Genomic DNA, 21,623 nt, shown 5'->3' on the forward strand with positions numbered 1-21,623 from the left:
GGCATTTTAAGGTCTTTAAACGCTTCTAACGCCTAGAAAACGCATTTTAATTTTCTGTGGTCTAAAAAGGCATTTTAAGGCCTTTAAACGCTTCTAACGCCTAGAAAACGCATTTTAATTTTCTGTGGTCTAAAAAGGCATTTTAAGGCATTTAAACGCTTCTAACGCCTAGAAAACGCATTTTACTTTTCTGTGGTCTAAAAAGGCATTTTAAGGCCTTTAAACGCTTCTAACGCCTAGAAAACGCATTTTAATTTTCTGTGGTCTAAAAAGGCATTTTAAGGCCTTTAAACGCTTCTAACGCCTAGAAAACGCATTTTAATTTTCTGTGGTCTAAAAAGGCATTTTAAGGCCTTTAAACGCTTTAACGCCTAGAAAACGCATTTTAATTTTCTGTGGTCTAAAAACGCCTAGAAAACGCATTTTAATTTTCTGTGGTCTAAAAAGGCATTTTAAGGCCTTTTTTTAAGGCCTTTAAACGCTTCTAACGCCTAGAAAACGCATTTTAATTTTCTGTGGTCTTTTAAGGCATTTTAAGGCCTTTAAACGCTTCTAACGCCTAGAAAACGCATTTTAATTTTTTGTGGTCTAAAAAGGCATTTTAAGGCCTTTAAACGCTTCTAACGCCTAGAAAACGCATTTTAATTTTTTGTGGTCTAAAAAGGCTTTTTAAGGCCTTTAAACGCTTCTAACGCCTAGAAAACGCATTTTAATTTTCTGTGGTCTAAAAAGGCATTTTAAGGCCTTTAAACGCTTCTAACGCCTAGAAAACGCATTTTAATTTTCTGTTGTCTAAAAAGGCATTTTAAGGCCTTTAAACGCTTCTAACGCCTAGAAAACGCATTTTAATTTTCTGTTGTCTAAAAAGGCATTTTAAGGCCATTAAACGCTTCTAACGCCTAGAAAACGCATTTTAATTTTCTGTGGTCTAAAAAGGCATTTTAAGGCCTTTAAACGCTTCTAACGCCTAGAAAACGCATTCTAACGCCTAGAAAACGCATTTTAATTTTCTGTGGTCTAAAAAGGCATTTTAAGGCCTTTAAACGCTTCTAACGCCTAGAAAACGCATTTTAATTTTCTGTGGTCTAAAAAGGCATTTTAAGGCCTTTAAACGCTTCTAACGCCTAGAAAACGCATTTTAATTTTCTGTGGTCTAAAAAGGCATTTTAAGGCCTTTAAACGCTTCTAACGCCTAGAAAACGCATTTTAATTTTTTGTGATCTAAAAAGGCTTTTTAAAGCCTTTAAACGCTTCTAACGCCTAGAAAACGCATTTTAATTTTCTGTGGTCTAAAAAGGCTTTTTAAGGCCTTTAAACGCTTCTAACGCCTAGAAAACGCATTTTAATTTTCTGTGTTCTAAAAAGGCATTTTAAGGCCTTTAAAAGCTTCTATCGCCTAAAAACGCATTTAAATTTTCGGTGGTATAGAAAGGCATTTTAAGGCCTTTAAAGGCTTCTTTCGCCTAAAAAAGGAGTTTTAATTTTCGGTGGTCTAAAAAGGCATTGTGAGGCCTTTAAAAGCTTCTAACGCCTAAAAAACGCATTTTGCAGGTGCTTTACGTATTCAGGTATTATTCAGTAACCCATTAGATGGCGGAAATATAGCCTTGATCGCTTTGAAATTTTGTATGAGGTTCCAGTTATGGTCATGGACAATGCCTTTAATTTTCGGTGATGATCAGATAACCATTTTGGCATGAAGTGGACCGAAAACTTAATTTTTTGTTCTAAATGATGTGTGTCAAGTTTCGTGGAAATCGGTTCAGATTTAGATATAGCTCCCATATGTATTTTTTTTTTTGGTTTTAATCTGTGTAATAAAATAAAAAAAAAAATGGATTTCGGAAAATAGTGCTTATGTATGTGAAGAGTACTAAATGGTAATAAACATGATATTAGATGTAGAAATAGAGGTGGAATTTGGAACTATAGTACAACAAATTATACAGTATTCACGATTTCCATATGAAATATGTTTTTGTATTCCCTTTCCGCATACGAAGTAGCGGGCACTTTGCTAGTACGATATATAAAGCGAATAATTAAACCTGTGTGTGATTCTGAAAATCTCCGCAAAGTGTAGGCTGAGGATATATTTCTTTCGGTAGAGACTTTATTATTATTTTTTAATATTTTAATATATTTTTAGAAATATTAAAAGATTTTTATATATCTTTTTAAAAGTACGTTTACATTGTACCGGATCTGGTTAACCCAGTGGGTTTAAATTATCAATTACTTTGAATATATGTCAAATAAATTCTCATAAAGTGGGTTTACCCGGTAAAAAGTTCTAATGTACGGCATTTACATTACATAAGCATTTATTTCAAGTAATTCTAGATATTCTATTTAAATTAATTGGAGACTTTTTGAGATTTTTTATAAATTATTGCTTATTGTATGAGGGATCTTCAATTCAATTGTTTTCTTACTTCCTATTACAAGATGACTACATAAAAATTCACCTCTTTTTGGCAATCAAATGTGTCATCAATTGTCGTTCTGACTATTTGTAAACCTATGATTGAATTATCACTTAATGATTTCTGATATTAAATATGATAATAATTTAACATAAATTTATTTTAAGTACCCGTAATTAATTTTTATTGCAATTTCCTTACAAAACGCACAAAACTCTTTATGTCTACTCAAAGCGAGGCGAGGGTGGGGGTCTATTTTTATTGTTTCATTGCAGGACATTGAGTGACATAAAAAGATTTTGGATAATAAATGGTTGCGTGTTGCATATTTTTTATTAGACACATTTTTTTTTCATATTTTCTCTTAACATTTGATGACCCATTGGAATGAACTTCTTAGCGTCCAAATGTCCTTAAAAATTTTGTAAGAGGTTAAATTTTATGAACTCAATTAATGGCCTCCGTTTGTGTTTTTTTATGAAAGACAAAATACTTCAATTGTGTGTCTTCGTTAGGTTTTGGTGACATTTTTTGAATGCAGACCTCTTTTGGCGACATTCTATGCACTGGAAATAAATAATATTGGCCATTGAATAAGGTCCTTCACTCCTATCTGCCGCTTTTTCACACTTCAAAATGTTTACATTCATAAAAGTCTAATCAAATTGTTGGTATTTACTTATTCTGATTAAGCTGCATTTGCCTTCATTTACCATACAATATCAAATCCACTCATTATCCTGATTTGCTCGTTAAATTCAAATACAACACTATTTTTGCAACAAAATTACATTCGCATTTGTTAAAGCGCGTTTAGACTATTAAGATCCTAAACACAACCAGATAGTCAGGAGTTAGCGGCATACTTTTTCGCCGGCGTTAAAACCAAACGAAAGAGTTAGCGGCTAGCGGCACAAAATGTCAATTATTTGTTTTAATTTTCTGACGGAATATTATACGTTGTGCAATCCAAATTCAATTTATTTTTTAATAAACAATAATGTCAAGAACTTGGCGAAAATTATTATTGAAATTATTTTTTTTTATTTCCTCGATCAATTTTTCTTTCATTTTATTATTATTTCGTTAAAAAACGTCCATATGTTTTGATATAAATTTCCATTGAAATGTTGGTAGCACTGTTGATTTTTACCTAAAATATGGCAACTCAATTTAGAGCAAGAGAGAAAATTTGAGAATGACGCTGAGCAAAAATGAATAAAATATACTCTAGCGTCAAGCCGCTAGACGCGAACGTCAGCCATCGGGATTTCCTTTTGCCAATAAGAAACACACGGTAAACGATCGTCACTGACTCTAGACTCTCAGGTTGTGTTTAGCTCAATACGTCTAACAATCCCGATGTCCGAAAATAGATGGTATAACTCATGGTTCATTCGACGGCGATATTCAACGTCGACGCTGATCGGCCCATAGATCTTCTGGAGAATTTGTCTTTCAAATAATTCAGGAGCTGCCTCATCTGCTTGCGTAAGTACCCATGCTTCACATCCATATAAGATCATGGTTGGTATCAGCGTCTTGTAGAGTGTGAGTTTTGTCTGGCAAGAGGTGTTCTTGATTTGCTTACTCAGACCATAGTAGCATCTGTTGGCCAAACTATCCTTCTCCGGATTTCAAAGCTGATGTCATTAGTTTTATTTGTGACGGTACTGAGGTATATAAAATCGAAGCTGTAGTTGTCAAGTTCCACTGTTGGTTCTAGTCAGTGTTGCCAAAACTCTGTTGAGAAAAAATGCTAGATTATGTTGAAAAAAATGCTAGAAAGTGCTAGAAATTTTAAAAAAGTGTCAGAAAAAAGTGCTAAAAAAATAAATGAACAAAATTTTTAATATGTAATAATGAAATATTCATCAGAGACCCCATTTATTCTTAAAGGCTACTCCTTGTCGATTTAGCCATGTCCATGCGATTGAGGTCGTAATATTGAAAACAGAGCTTTGGAATTTTGCCCATATATTGCACTACTCCTAGGACATTTGGTAGTGGGAATTAAATATATCGGTATTTTTTGTGTACACCATACCCAATATTTAATTTTTTTAAGGTTTTGGGCACATTTTTCAACCTAATATGCGGTTTTATATTTCGGATTCTCCCTGTGTAGAATGTCTTCTTACTAAAAATTATCAACATTGGTCCACTTTTAAGCGTAGCCCTCATAAACACGTTTTACAATCGAATTGGCTTTCATTTGGTATTTCAAATTGAGTAACAAATCTCCTTATCAGAAATTATTAATATATGTACATATTTAGGGGTTGCTGGTTAACGACAGCACCCCATTACCCCAAAGTAACTGTAATTTCACATTGCGGGATTTTGGAGGTTAGCATACTAAAACAATTATCAATCAATTTCAATCAGACACCCTCTCGAAATACATATGGAAGCTATGGCTTCATCTGCACCAATTTCAACAAAACGCAATAACGTCATTCTAGTCTCAAATTGATACGCTGTACAAAATTTCGTGCTATTCGCACAAATATTAGAAATTCGGTGCACCATTAATGCAAAATCGGGTGAGTATATATGTATGTACATTTGGGAGCTATATCGAAATCTGAACCGATTTTTCCGAAACATTTCACTCATCATTCTAGACTCAATTCAGTATCCTATACCAAATTTCGTGCAAATCGAAGGATATAAAGAACTTAGGTGCACTATTTACCTAAAATCGGCTATATCTAAATCTGAACCGATATTCATGAAATTTAATATAGATCTTTCTAAACTTAATTCCGTACCATATGCAAAATGTCAAGCAAATCGTAGCATATATAGGGACTTGGTGCACAATTTACATAAAATCGGACGAAAGTATATATGGGAGCTACATATATCGAAATCTGGACCGATTTTCTCGAAACTCACCACCCATAATTCTAGACTCAATTTAGTACGCTATGCCAAATTTCGTGCAAATCGAAGGATCAATAGGGACTTTGGTGCACCATTTACATTAAATCGGAACCGATTTTCACGAAATTTAACACACGTCTTTCTAGGCTTAAATCATTACCCTATGCACAAATTTCGTGTAAATCGAAGGATATATAGGGCCTCGTGTGCCCTATTTACCTAACATCGGATGAAAATATATATGGACGGTATATCCACATCTGAACCTATTTCCCCGAATAACTAAGCTGTGCCAAATCAATCAAAAATGCGAGTTGTACTTTGTTTACAATTTAACATGGACTGTCAGACGGACATACATAAATCGGCTTAAAAAGTGATTCGATGCATATTCTCAAAAGGAACCGTGTGTCTATCTCGTTTCCTTTTGCCTGTTACTAACATATGCACAAAGACATAATACCCATGTACCATAGTGTGGTGAAGGGTATAAAAATATATGTTTGCCGGAATTTTTCTATTTTGGTCCGGTTCGGTACTCTTTAGTGGTTATAACTTGGCATTCGGGACTGCCGGTGAATAAAAAACTTATTTTCAGAAAATTCCAATGCACCGCTTTATTTGTTTTTTTTTTTTTCAAATAAACAATCTACTAGCAGACAATGTCATAGTCCCCATATGAAGTACCTGCTTACAAATCTACTGTCACTTTTTTAACATTGGAAAATCAAATTCATCGCGTGAAACATAGGGAAATTTCAATGCGTCAATATGAAATCGAAGAACGGGAAAATTTGTTGGGATGAAACAAAAATTATAGAAAAATACTGAAAAATAAAAATGCTAAAAAAAGTGCTAGGTGCTAGATCACTTTTTTTTGGTGCTAAACGAGTTTAAAAAGTGCTAAATCTAGCACTAAAAGTGCTAAATTGGCAACACTGGTTCTAGTCGACTGGACGTCTTGAGCGTTGATACCATCAGCTCGATCTTTTCGCCATTTACTGCCAGTCCCACTTTGGCAGACGCCTTCCCAATTCGTTCAAAGGTAGCTGTTACCGCTCTCAATGGTCGACTTATTTGTCGATTTCGTCGGCATAGACGAGTAACATACGCGGTTTGGTGTACAGAGTGTCATGACCTTTTTCAGCAGGATGTTAAAAAGGTCACACGACAAACTGTCATCATGTCTGAATCCTCGTTAGGGTTTGAAGCGCTCTGAAAGGTCCTTTCCGACTTTAAATATAAATAATTTTGCAAACATGGCTTTAAACACCTCTGAACGGATTGGGCTGTTGAATGCGGCTTTATAGTCGACGAATAGGTGGAATGTGTCGATGTATTTTTCGTGGGTTGTTTTCCATGATTTGACGCAGTGTGAAAATTTGGTCTATGGTGTGGTCCAATAATGTCATTGACACTTGGCTTCAGTCGTTCGCACAGCACGCTGGATAGCACTTTACATATATGCGATGTGAAGCAGATTAATTTCTCTATAGTTGGCACATATCGTCCTAGGTTTCCAACCTAAAATATTCAATTTTATACACATTTGTATAAAATGTCGAAAATGTCTAATACTGTAAAAATGCATTTTTTCACATATAAAGCCTTTCGGATGATCTAAGGACACCAAGAAAAATTATTTTTAAGGTTTACTACTTCAAATTTTCAATTTTTTACTCATTTGTAAAATATGTCAAAAACGTAGAAAATGGCAAAAAGTGTAGAAAAAATATTTTTTATAATTTAATTCAAGCAGATAGTGAATGTATCATACCCAGGACTATTTTTTAAGTTTGCTACCTAAAATTATACATTTTTTACAAAATTGTATAAAAAAGTATAAAACGTAAAATATGTACAAAATGTGAAAAATTATAAAATTTCGACTAGAAAAGATAGTAGCAATGATGTTCTAGGTTTACAACTTAAAATATTCAATTTGTATAAAATGTCAAAAACGTCGAAAATGTCTAATACTACAGAAAATACAATTTTGCACATATTCAGCCCTTCAGATGATCTAAGGAGATCAAGAAAAATATTTTTGTGGGTGTACTACTACAAATTTGCAATTTTTTTACATATTTGTATAATATGTCAAAAACGTAAAAAATGACAAAAATTGTAAAAAATGCATTTTTTACAAGTGAAGATATCATAATGAGCGCTTTTTTAGGTTTACTACCAAAATGTATACTTTTTTGACACTACTGTATAAAATGTATAAAACGTAGAATAGCTATGGGAATGACAAAAACTTGAAATTCATTTAGGAATGATCGTACGCAAATTATCAGATGGGAATTACAGGAGGGTACTGTGTGATCTTACTAATTGCCCTTGGAACACACCTATTGTGGCAAACTCCTTATCAGCTGTTTCCTGATGAGAATGAATGGGGAGCATCCTCATGTATTTTTATAGTCGTTTGAGTTGTATGATCATCATACATATTACTCATATTGTCATATATACAGTATGTAATATACATGTATATGTACATAACATTGTTAAATAAATTTTGAAATAATTTTCTTATCAATATTTCAAACTTTTGTGACAGATTTCAAGACGACAGACATATCCCCATTGCAGGCCTATCACACCACTGTGTGTATTTGTGTGTGTGTGTGTTTAATAAGCGGTTATTGTTTTTTGTTTACATCCGTAAACAAACATAACTGGCGTCGCAACATGTTTTGTTGTGACACAACATTCGGATTGGGTGGGGTGGAGGGCGAATAACAACATCGTACGCGAACAACAACCAGCGAGCGACCGATGTTATGAACTATGCACCAAACAACCAGCAGCAGCAACATTCGGCTAAACGGACGGCAGCAACAGCACCACCCAACACCCCAAACACAACGACGCCAAACGCCAGCGCCAATATAACACGCACACACTCTAACACACACACAGACACCGCACCGGACAATTCAGAATAATTTCACTTATTGCGAGTGGAGCAACATTCGTCCCATCGTTGGCGTCGTTAGCGTCGTTGTTGTTGCTGTCGGTGTCTTCGTGTTGTGTGCTTGCTTGCTGACTTGTGTCCGTCATTCTCGCACGCCTTGAAAGCCAATTTCAGCATTCTGCCTGACTGACTGCCGTTCTATGCGGGATTGAGCGATACAATTTGGACAGACGTTGCGATTATTTCCATTCAGTCTTTATTTAACTGACTAACGGTACGCGTCGTTCGAATCCTCCCATTCGTAAATTAACAAAAAATAAATAAAGATTGCATTTACATCGGTAATCGATCGAGATCTTCAGCGTTAACGTTAAAACTTGAAGATTTATTGTGTGCGGTGATTTTTTTTTGAGTTTAGTGAAACTCAAGTTTGAAAAAAATATTTTTTAGCAAATTAATTTAAAAAAAACCTAAAACTTAACAACATGTCTCACCATTGGGGATACACTCAGGAAAATGGTAAGTTTTATCAGTTAAAAAGGGGGATTTTTGTAGAAAATCTTTATTTTAACGTAGCTGAATTAGGATTTTAATAAGAAATCTTCCATTTAACGTAGCTGAAGTCAATTTATCTTAGCTGAATTGGGGTTTTAATACGAAACCGTCCATTTAACGTAGCTGAATTTGCTTTCTCATAGGTAATCTTTAATTCAGCTAAGCTGAATTTGCTTTCTCATGGGTAATCTTTAATTTAGCGTAGCTGAATTTGGTTTTCTATAGAAAATCTTCAATTTAGCGTAGCTGAATTTGGTTTTCTATAGAAAATCTTCAATTTAGCTTAGCTGTATTAGGTTTTCTATAGAGAATCTTGAATTTAGCTTAGCTGAATTAGGTTTTCTATAGAAACTCTTCAATTTAGCGTAGCTGAATTAGGTTTTCTATAGAAAATCTTCAATTTAGCTTAGCCGAATTAGGTTTTCTATAGAAAATCGTCAATTTAGCTTGGCTGAATTAGGTTTTCTATAGAAAATCTTCAATTCAGCTTAGCTGAATTAGGTTTTCTATAGAAAATCTTCAATTTAGCGTAGCTGAATTAGGTTTTAAAGAGAAAATCTTCAATTTAGCTTAGCTGAATTAGGTTTTCTATAGAAAATCTTCAATTAAGCTTAGCTGAATTGGATTTTCTATTGAATATCTTCAATTCAGATTAGCTGAATTGGATTTTCTATTGAAAATCTTCAATTCAGCTTAGCTGAATTGGGTTTCCCATAAGAAATCTTAAATTTAGCTTAGCTGATTTATTGCACACATGTCAAATCAATGTTATATGCGGTTTAAATTCCATAAAACATGTTCGATTTCAATGTAGAATATGTGTTGGCTTGGAAAATATTGCATTAATTTATTCCTAAAATTTAATACACATTTGCATGTGTTCCCATTTCTCTTTTTTTCACCACAATTCTCTCTTTTTCTCTCCATAATTTTTTAATTGAATTTCTTCTTTACCTGTTTTCAAATCGATTTATTTCAATTCATTTCCTGACGTATTGCTTTGCACCAAATAAATCTTGCACATATTTTCTGTTTTGCTTTTTTTCCTAAATCCAATATTTTTTATTGCATATTTAAATATTTACACGTTCTATTGACTGCTGCTGCTTTTTGTTTAAATGCAAAACCCTTCAAGTCGTCCCCCTTTACGATCCATACCCCAATCCACTTGATCTCATCCATATGTATATGGTATTTCAATCGATTGTTGTAGACGACGCTTAAAAGTCTCGTGATGAATTATCGCCACTGTGACGACGACCAATACGTCATTATTGGCTGCATTGTTGTTTTTGTCGTTGTTGCCCTCCAATAAACAGCAGCTTTATGCTGTCAGTTTACCCGGGAGCTGTAGAAAAAATGCACATTCACTTCCCCAAAAAAATAAAAACAACATCCACAAGTTCCCATAACAAATCGAATATAAAACAACAACAAAAAACTAAAGTGTTCTGAATATGGTTTTTTTGTTTTTTTTTCGGTATTGAAACTTGTTTTTTATTTGTAAATTGCATTGTTTTTTGTTTTCGTTGCATCAAAACTTTCTCGTTGGTTGTTGTTATTGTCAAAATCAGTTTTGTATTTCAATGAGATCAATTTCGAAAATTTCTCCCTATTTTGGGCACAATTTTTTTCATTTTTGGGATATTTTGGGTACTTTTCACTTAAAAGGCAAACTTTCAAGGTGATTTATACCATGTTTAGACTATATGTTATGTTAATATAAATTATTTTGATTTATTTTCTGATTCGAGCTGAATTTAGCTCGAAATACAATTAAATTAAATGCACTCATTATCCCGCTTTGCTCGAAATAGAATACAACACTGTTTTTGCACCAAAAAAAATGCAACACTTTCCCGAAAAGTACCAAAAAGGCAACGCTTCAAATATATAACAATTCAATTGAAAACAATAACATGTTTATATAAACTTTTCATCTGACGGAGAGAAATTCCTATTAGAATAATGAAAATATCGAATGGCCACAGACATTATGCAACCAATGAAATATGTATACGTAAACAAAGATCAGCTGACTGACACATTTATATAATTTTAATACTAATCTAAACACCTTGGATAAATTTGCTAGTTTTAGAAATCGATTCAAACGCTTTTTATTTGTCATGCGATATACAAAAATCAGCTGATTGAAAACTTTATATTATTTTGAATACTAATCTAAAAGGCTTGGATTTACTTTCTCGATTAACATATTCAGTCGATTTAGAAGTGATAGTCTAAACGTGTTTATTAGTTGTGTTATGATCAGCTGACTGATAACTTTACATAATTTTAATACTAATCTAAACAGCTATGATTTAGTTCATCAATTAAGAAATCGAGTGGATTTAGGTGAGATAGTGTAAACGCATTTTAAATTGTCATACAATTTTCATACTGCAAACACACATTGATAACATTCCCAATTATCTCGCAATTGTGGTTCCCATCCAAGTGCAATATTACACAATCCATTGGCGTCATATGTAAAATCGGCCTTGATGGAAACAGCGTTGAATTTCAAATCAGCTTGAAAAGAGATCGAGGAAAATTAGCGGTATATTTATTTAATTTTTTTAGTACATTTTTTTAAATTTAGCTACAAGTTGCACTATTTATGTTTTAACTTCTTTTTTTTTATTTTCAAAAAGATTGTCGAAAGAAATGGTTCAGCAAAATTTTTATTCAATCAGCTGAGTTTATGGCCCGTTTACACTACTAAATCCACTCGATCTCAAATGGCAATTCCACAGCGTATACGTCACCCTAATCATGTTCACATATCCTGTTGATAATATTTGACGTATAAGCTATGGAATTGACATTTGAGATCAAGTGGATTTCGTAAATCTAAAGGCACTTTTAGACAATAAAGGCACAATTCACAATAATGAGTTTTGACAGCTATCTTCAGAAGCAGCTGATCTTCATGTAATTACGAAATATTTTGGAAATTTTCGGAGTTCTTCAACCGATCTAGGTTTAACTAGTTTAAGCCACATTTATTTATCATATATTAACATGTGTAACACATGCCATGGTTTACACATGTTAATTTATTATGTTATCAGCTGACATAACTAATTTGTAATTTGTTTTATTATCTCCGCTATCTATTAGCTACTTAGTCAGAAGTTTATAAGTTTCACATAGTTTTATGACAATTTACAATGTGTGAACCTGATATCGGTTATTTATTTTCGGCTTCTGTTTAAATACTAGGTGTGCTTTATTTAATATTTGTTAACAAATAGATCCAGCGAAAAAGTGTACTAAATTAGACACCATTTTCAGTGCCGTATAATTAAAAATATGTAGAAAAAAGCTGTCCAGAAACATGCTTATTCAATCAGCTGTTTTTGAGTTCATTTTAGAAAGTTTCAAGACTTATTATACCAAAAATACCAAGTAGAAAGAAGCTAAAAGAGGGAACATTTGTGAATTAAAAATTTACTACTGGATTGTCGAGGAAAAATATCCAGCAAAATGCTCATATAATCAGCTGTTTCAACATAACTTTTTAAAGGCTTATTAACTTTTTGTGAATAAGTAATAGTTCCGACCAAAATACTTCATTTATCATGCCTTACATGTTAATAGAAATTCATTCCCGTGTTCAAGTCCAGAGCCAGGTGAATGGCTACAAATTTGAAAAATATATTGAGAAAAATTAATCAGTAACATTTTGTTTATTGCTCACAATTTCTATACGATTAATAAAATCAAAAAGTTTTCATTCATTACTTTGCAATTGCTATTGGCAATTTGCTTGACTTCTACGTCACAATAACAATTCTTCACCGGCAACTAATACATTTACACTTGACCATAATGAGAAGAAGATTCTCCTCATGTCATTAGCATAATAATCTCTTTTCTCAAGAGATAAATAAAAGAAGAGAGAAGTGTCAAAATATGAACCAGTTTAAATGCCAGACAAAATTGTTTACACGAAAAAAAAATGGATAAACAAATCTCAGACTTAACTGAAACCAGATAAAACGGAATTAAACACATTGTTTTTAGGGTAAGAAATTACAACTAATTATTAGTAGGTTTTTATACTAGTAATAATCAGATTGTCATAGATATTTTATAATGAAACCATATTCACATGAAGAAATGACACTTAACACCTTATTACGAGATGTCAAAAAAAGTTTGGCCAAATAAAAAAAATTCCCAAAAAAACATATGTATATAACAGACGTCATACTAAAATTCGCATACGTCAGAAGTTTGAAATGTGACGTTTATAAAATAAAACTGTTATTTATTTAAATAAATTGCTAGGTGATTTATATATAACGATAATGATAAGCAAAACATCCCTAGACCTAGGTTTTTTATAATAAAACAAATTATGATGAAAAAATAAAACCTGTGTTCTGTTTTTTCTTTGAAGAGAGGTGGCGGAAGATGATTCACTCCCATAAACCACAACAATATAAAAATGTATTTCTTCTGCATCACGCTTCACAGCATCCTAACAATCCCCACAGCTGAAAGACGACCCAGTTTATTAGTATAGCTATGCTAATCAAAATTCTCATACGTAAGTCAGCGTCAGAAAAAAAAAACAAGAGGCTTCTTCACAATAACAATAATAAAAATGCGTAAAATTAAACATGTAATTGTGTTTGCCAAAAAATACAGGTTATGGAATTTTTTGTGGGTTATGGAAGTTTAATTTCTTTAAAAAGTAGGCTGTTTCAATTGGAATCTAGTTATAACTGCATATTGATAAAGTAAATGTAATAGGTCGGTATTTTATTATACTCAGTCATGGCACAATAAATAGGTGGTAGTCCATTTAGTGCAGCTGATGACTCGATTAACTGTCACAGTGTGTAATCTCTACTTGAATGTGATGTGCAATGTTGCCAACTATGTGAAATATTATAATGACAAATTTGACAGATGATCGAGACCATGGCACAATGTATAGGTAGTCCATTTAGCGCAGCTGATGACTCGATTAACTGTCAAAGTTCGTAATTTCTACTTGAATTCGATGTGTAATGTTGCCAACTATGTGAAATATTTAAGGACAAATTTGACAGATGGCCGAGACAAAAACAAAGCCGTTTGTTTTGATACATCACCTTATTATTGCATCATGGGTGTCAGCAGGTTACGCATTTCAGGATTTAAGAGGATTCTTCAATATTTTTTAAATCAGTTTTTCTTAACCCAGTCTGGTTTCATTTTATTTTCATTGTTTCTTTATGCAGAAGTTTATTTATAGCTTCGTTTTTTGTTTGCTTAAATATCATTCATTGTAATACACAAATTTTATTATCTGATACTTCGAAAAATGTTATCACCTTATAAATGTGAAATGGGTCACCTGAAATGGAAATGTTTTTCCCCTCCACCAAAATTCCAGTTGCATATTAATTAAGAAATTCTCAGGATATGTAACAAACTTGCATAATATTACAATTCGTCTGTTCCCGTACTGCAATAATCTACAACTTTTTACTACGATAACGAATTTTCATTTATGTTATCGAAGAAAATAGTAAAATCTAGTATATTCTTGCAATAAGGGAACGTACCAAATGTCTGCAAAGCAAAGTGGATTCAATTTTTTAGATTGCAACTTTCCACTTTTTTAGATTGCAAAATAATTTCCTACCAAGATCTATTAATAAAGTCACACAGTAAGCGAATATCAGCTGATCTAGTTAAGTCAAAAATTTGGACGTTATTTACGTTTTCGTAGTGAAAATCAATTCACAATAACGTATTTTAACATCAAACTTGAGAAACAGCTGATATGCAGCTGGCCTCCCTGGATGATCTTATTAAATTGTCATTTGATTTGCATATATTTGTGTTAAAAAGACCATAAAAGGAGAGGTTAGAATATCGATTTGGTTTCTAAACCCAGGTATTAAATCATATCTTTTTTGATATAAAGCCAGTCCACTGACTTTATATCTAATCTAATGTTAAAAATTTTCATTTTATTGGTCGCCATTTCGTTTTTATATTCCGATAATGTTTGATTAAAAATAGAATTCTACACTTGACTTTTTTGCTAATTTAATTATTAAGTATGCACCCTTCAAACACAGGTATTAAATAATGACTAATATTTTCCTATTTTTCCAATAATGAGTAACTATCATACGCTAGAGATTTTTAATTAATTTATCTCCCAAAGCAATATGACGAAATCGACATGTTTTTTGGTCATAAATCATATTCCAGATTTTTCTTTATTATTTTCTTGGTTTTATTTTAAAGTATTTTCTTTCAACAACAAATAATTACAACTACAACATGCTTACGTATTTCGTAAATATAGAATGGAATTAACATAAATTAATGCAATTGAACTTTTAAAATAGAGCTTTTGTGTGTGAGTGGGTTAAACATTTTTGTTTTGTTTTGAAAATCGTAGAATAAATAAAAAAAGAACAGAAAAAGGGAAAGTGCATAGAGACAATGAACGCTTCAAAGAATTAATATTAATTTGACAATGGAGTAATTGTACGAAACAATTAATATATTTGGTAAACTCGTGTTTACACATGACAATATTCTCGATGTTTGTCTAATGAAAAAATATACAGTGTAAACATATGACAAGTTAAAATTAAACATTTTTTCTATGATGCAATAATGAGATGATGTATCAAAACAAAAACATTTGTTTTTTATTCGATCATCTGTCAAATTTATTCTCATGGTTGGCAACATTGCGCTTCGAATTTAAATAGAAAATATGCACTTTGACAGTTTATCGTATGTTCTAATATGTTCCATGTTGCAATAATAATGTGATGTATCAAAACAAACATTTTTGTTTTTGTCTCGACCATCTGTCAAATTTTTCCTTATATTTCACGTGGTTGGCAACATTGCGCATCGAAATCAAGTAGAAATTACGCACTATGACAGGTAATCAAGACATCAGCTACGCTAATTGGACACTTTTCTTATTGTGCCATTATTTGTTCTTTACTAGCATGGCACACTAACTGTCAAAGTGGGTAATATCTACTTGAATTCTATGTGCAATGTTGCCAACCATGTGAAATGTTATTAGGGAAATTTTGACAGATAATCGAGACAAAAACAATGACTTTTGTTTTGACTATGTCTTCCAAATCGAGATACTAAATCCTAGCTGTTTAGACTAGTATTAAAATGATATAAAGTCAATCAGCTGATATTTGTTTACGTATACACACACATTTCTAATTCTAATTATTTGGCCAATATTTTTATAATTCTAATCAGAATATAGGTAGAAAATATTCAGGAAGTGTTCAAATTAATTTATACTGCGACATATCCGTCAAATGTTGTAATAAACATATGACAAATGAAACAGATGCCCGAAGACAGCTGATCGAACATCTAACGCATTTATTATTCCAACTAATGTTTAAACAGTATATTTATTGCACTTTGTGGATTTCTGGAGATTTTAGAAACAAAGTCAATCACATTTAAATTTACATTCAACGATTTTCCACATTTCAAATTTATCTGTCAAATATCGAAATTGACATGTAATAGAATGTAATATATTTATTTCCTAATTCATTGTGAAATATTGTTATTGTTTTTTTATGTCTTTCCTATAATGACAAAATAATTTCCGATATATATTTGTATAACATAACTGCAGTTATTTTTTATTAAATTGACAGCTACAATAATCTAATTGTAGATTGTTAAGCCGTAATTATTTTTCTTAATAAAAACCAATAATTACTTGTTAAACTGCCCAAGCACGAGATCAATTTATTTCTCTCTATCGGAAGTATTATTTATGCATTTGTTATTATTATTGTTGTTTTAATTTTGTGAAGTTTATAACTGGTTTACATCAGGTGTTTACATTATTTCTATTGTGTCTAAACAAAAATAGAAAAAAAAACTCCCATGCATTTACATATTTCCTAGCTTCCACATACACAACCACAAGATAAATGTAATTTCCCATAGAAAAATAAATTTTTAACAACACGTGCTATTTTTTATTACTAAAAACAAATCTCGAGATAAGATTTAATTTATAACCGGTTATGATGTTGGATGATGCATACATAGCATGCATGCATCATTAAGATAACTGAAATGACAAATAAGAGAAATATTTTTCTATTTTTTTTTCTGGTCACATAGTGAATTGTAATGTCAAATTTACTATAATATAAACAGACATATTTTATTTATTTAATTCAAAATGAATGTATATTTTTCTACTCTACTGCAAAATTTGCAATAATCTTCTATCTTAATATATTTTTCAAATATTTTACCAGTTTATGTGAACGGTAACAGACATTTTATTTAATCTATTTATTTGCTTAAATACTTTTAGATTCAAGAACCCACTCGATTTCAAATGTCAATTTCATAGCGTATACGTCAAATATAATCTACTGGATTTGTTAATACGTTTACGCTATGGAATTGACATTGGAAATCGTGTCGATTTAGGTAGTCTAAACGCGTTCTAAGCCACGATGAATTTATGATGATTTGCCATACAATCAATAATGTATTTTCCCGATTTATTTTGAATCATAATCTAAATGACAGTACTATTGAAATGCAACACTGGTTTTGTATCAACAATCATCAGCTGATTCCAACAATCATCAGCTGACTTCAACAATAATCAGCTGACTCAACAGTCATCAGCTGACTGGATGTCACATCATCTCAAAGTAGGTGTAAACAGTTAGAGCATATTTTAGGATTTCGTTAATCGAGTTGATGTAAAATTGTATAGGTTATGCTACGTTTAGATTTACGAAATCCACTCGATCTCAAATGTCAATTCAATATCGTATACGTCAAATATAAACCACTGGATTTGTGAACATGATTATGGTGACGTATACTCTATTGAATTGTCATTTGAGTTTGAGTGGATTTAGTAGTCCAAACGCGCTCTAAATGTAATTTAAAGTCAATATATAGAGTATCTAGGTGCAAGGCGACATATCAAGTTTGTCTATCTATTCTAAATGATTTGGTTAGCTAGCCATCTATTAAGTTAAATATACAGTAATTCCTAAAATTTCCCACAAAAAATGCATTTAATATTTCCCCAGCTGTTTACCTAAATTATTCCAATAAACAATAAAAAAATGCTATTAATTATGTTATTAAAACTTGACCATTCGCAATTCGTTAACCTTTGGTAATTTTTAAAGGACGTAGCGGCTTGAAGTGCTTCATTGACCATCAAATGGTAAGGCAATATAAACAAAAATGATAATGAAAATATATGCAACACGCAAACTTGCAAGTTCAAACAGTAGTTATGTTTTTAATAGTCCGCAAGACAAGCCATAAAAATTATAGCATTGCTAGACATAAATAGTTGTATGGGTTTTGTAAAGAAATTAAAATGCAATTAAATATCAATACAATATGATTAGTGGATTTCAAAAATTAGTTCAAAATATTTATGGCAAAATTGTTACTATTTTAAAATTAAAATTCTGCAGGACTTAATAAAGCAGTTAGGGTACAATGTAAACGTACTACGTAATAAAGCAGTTAGGGTACAATGTAAACGTACTATGTAATAAATTAAAAAAAAATCCAATTGGACTAAACCCCGCATTTACATTGGAACTTTTTTCTTGCCTTTGTTTTTGTCTCGACTATCTGTCAAAATGTTTCATATAATATTTCACATGGTTAGTAAAATTGCTCATTGAATTCAACTATTAAAATTACCCACTTTGACAGTTAATCGAGACATCAGCTGCGCTAAATGGACTACCTATTTATTGTACCATGATTATTTCCAAAATAGAGAATATTTTGACAACTCAAGAGACAATCATCTAATTTGCCATTACAATGTACACAAAACAAACAACTTTCAAATAAATCAGCTGTTTTATTTGTTTGCCAAACGAAAATAAGTTTTTAGAAGAAAATGACTTGAACACCAAGATAGATTGAAAACAATTTAAAGAAAATTTTATAAATCGCCTCGATTTGTTAAACGAGGAATTAAATCGTAGATGTTTAGAGCGCATTTACACTACTAAATTCACTCGATTTAAAATGTCACTTCCATAGAGTAGACGTCACCCTGCAAAAGTTCGCCCTGCAAAAAGTTCGAATGTAAATGCCGTTTTAAACTTTTTGCAGGGCTAACCTACTTTATGAGGATTTATTTGACAAGTAGGCAATGGAATTGACAATTGAAACCCACTGGGTTAACAATGTAAACGTACTATTAATCCTGTTCACAAATCTAGTGGATTATGTTTGACGTATAAGCTATGAGATTGATATTGGAGATCGAGCAGATTTCGTAAATCTAAATGTCGTTTAACGGAGATAGTAACTTATACATTTGTTTTACAAGTTCGTTAGATATTCGATAAGCTGTTTTGGTAATTTTTCCAATTTTATTTGTCCTTTATTACTATATTTGACTGATAATTTGAAATATGCCGAAACTATTTAATATAGATGAAATTGATGCAGTGCACACACCATAGTGCAATAATAAGGTGATGTATCAAAATAAAAACATTTGTTTTTGTCCCGACCATCTGCCAAATTTTTTCTAATAATATTTCACATGGTTGGCAATATTGCACATCGAATTCAAGTAGAAACTACGCACTTTGACAGTAAATCGAATCGTCAGCAGTAAAAAATGGGCTATCTTGTTATCTTAAACTGTTTAGACTAGTTTTAAAATTATATAAAGTTGCCAATCAGCTGATATATGCTTACTACACATAATAGGGATAGGTAAATCGACTCTCGACTTATCAATTGATCGACTTTTTGTATTGAAAAGTCTAAAAGTCGAAGTCGAATTTTGATCGTTGAGAAAAGCGCAAAATCGGCTTTCCATTTTCTTCATATATAATTGCTATATTATCATGAAGCCCAAATTGCCCAAAAATTACACATTCCAGAACTTTTTTATCTGTTTTGTTTTGTAAATCGAGGAAAATGCAACTCTATTTAACAAACAAAATACGAACTGTCATAATATATGATATAGTGTAAACACCCTCTAAAACAAATTTCAAAATATGTATGTATGTCTGCAATACTATTAATAATTCAATATTGTGAACTAACAAAAACCCCATCATTGTATTACTTTGACACAAGCCGCAATATAATTACTATTTTTTTTTTTTCAAATATTGTTCTGGTAATAAATCTACTTTAACATGTTCACAGCATTATAAACACTTACAGAGAACACTTATTTAACACAGAAGATCACACAACTTGTGTTTTGTCAGCATGAAGTAAAACAGCAACTACAACAACATGTAATTATTTTAAAATGCAACAATAAATTCGTCATCAGAAAAAAAAACGATTTTAGTTAAAAAATATATAAAAATCTATATTTTTATTGTTGTTGATGTTGTTCATTGCGGAAAATTCTCACGTAATTGTCATCATCAGCATCAGCAATTTTCTGCCACAATAAAACACAATGATTTAATTTAACAACAGTTTTAGTCAATAATTAAGTTAAACTGTTAAATGAAGTGAAAACAAGCAATTTGTTTTGGCGGTTTTTTTCCACAGTGCTTATAAAAATAAAGTTTTGCGTTCTAAAATCACAACGTCATGATGGGAAATGTTTTCAATAAATCCCAAAAATAATGGAGATGGTATGAATATGATATATTTTAAAACTTCACAAGTACCGCTTTGTAATTGTTGACATAATTAATGGTAATTACCGATAATTGAAAATTGTTATTTAGTAAACATTTTAGTATTTAGCGACAGATTTCAGCAACAACCAAAATGAAACGTAAACAAATATCAGCTGACTGATAACTGATCAGGTGATTGATTTTAATACTGATCTAAACAGCTAGAATTTTGTTCCACGATTTAAAAATCGATTCGATATAAAAGCCAATGCAGATATTTTCATTAAAAATTTTATGTTCAATAATGTTCTTCGTAGCTTATTTTCCCGACAGAGAACAGCTGATTATCTACCTTTACCAGCAATGACGAACTTAACTTCCCTATTAAATTTATATCATTCAAAACTGATAGTGTGTACCCAGCTTAACTTCCCTGTTAAAAATAAATTCTTCGCAGATCATTTTCAATTAGAATTGGATCTGTGTTTGGAAATAGTTCCCATGTGTATGCAAATATTGACACAGAAATTATGAAATCAATGAATAGTGGATGTTTGCGTAAACAAATATCAGCTGATTGACAACTTCATATGATTTAATACTAGTCTTAACAGCTTCGATTTAGTCCCATGATTTAGAAGGCATTGCAGGGATTTTCCACTAATAATTGTATTTTTAATTTTTTTTGTGTCCCCATTTCTCCCACAGAGATCAGCTGATGAATCTAATTTGGTGGTCAGCAACGAATATTTTTGTCATTTAAAAGTGATAGTGCGTGTCCAGTTTTACTTCCCCGTTAAAAATAATTTCTTTGCATATATTTTTTTTAGAATTGGATGGGTGGGTAATTGGAAATAGTTCCCATGTGTACGCAAAAATTGACACAGAAATTATGAAACCAATGAATAGTGGATACCTACGTAAACAAATATCAGCTGTTTGGCAACTTCATACGATTTTAATATTTATCAAAACAATTATACGATTTACAAATCATATCTAAAGGGGCTTTTATTCATACTATTTTTTCCATTAATACTTCTATTTCATTTTCAAGAATTTCCAACAGAGAACAGCTGATGATGTATCTAATTTCGATGCGAAAGCAGCTGTTTTATCTTAATCATATTGTCAAAAATTTTAATAATACGAAGTCAATTCACAATAATTCGTTTTGACAGCACGCAT

The 21,623-nt window shown here is 31.6% G+C and overlaps 1 protein-coding gene across 1 annotated transcript in view; it reads left to right on the plus strand.

Moving 5' to 3' along the window:
- Nucleotides 1–8,722: 8,722 nt before the first annotated feature.
- The window catches only part of LOC133337239 (carbonic anhydrase 2), a 32,875-nt gene continuing 19,974 nt past the window's right edge, over nt 8,723–21,623 (plus strand). Inside the window, exon 1 of the mRNA XM_061545489.1 lies at nt 8,723–8,757. Coding sequence (XP_061401473.1) covers nt 8,724–8,757 — 34 coding nt within the window. The 5' untranslated portion in view covers nt 8,723. The remainder of the gene's footprint in view (nt 8,758–21,623) is intronic.

The sequence above is a fragment of the Musca vetustissima genome, unplaced genomic scaffold, assembly GCF_032173495.1.
Source record: "Musca vetustissima isolate MV318-11 ecotype Yass unplaced genomic scaffold, APGP_CSIRO_Mvet_v1 utg42001, whole genome shotgun sequence".
NCBI classification, from domain to species: domain Eukaryota; kingdom Metazoa; phylum Arthropoda; class Insecta; order Diptera; family Muscidae; genus Musca; species Musca vetustissima.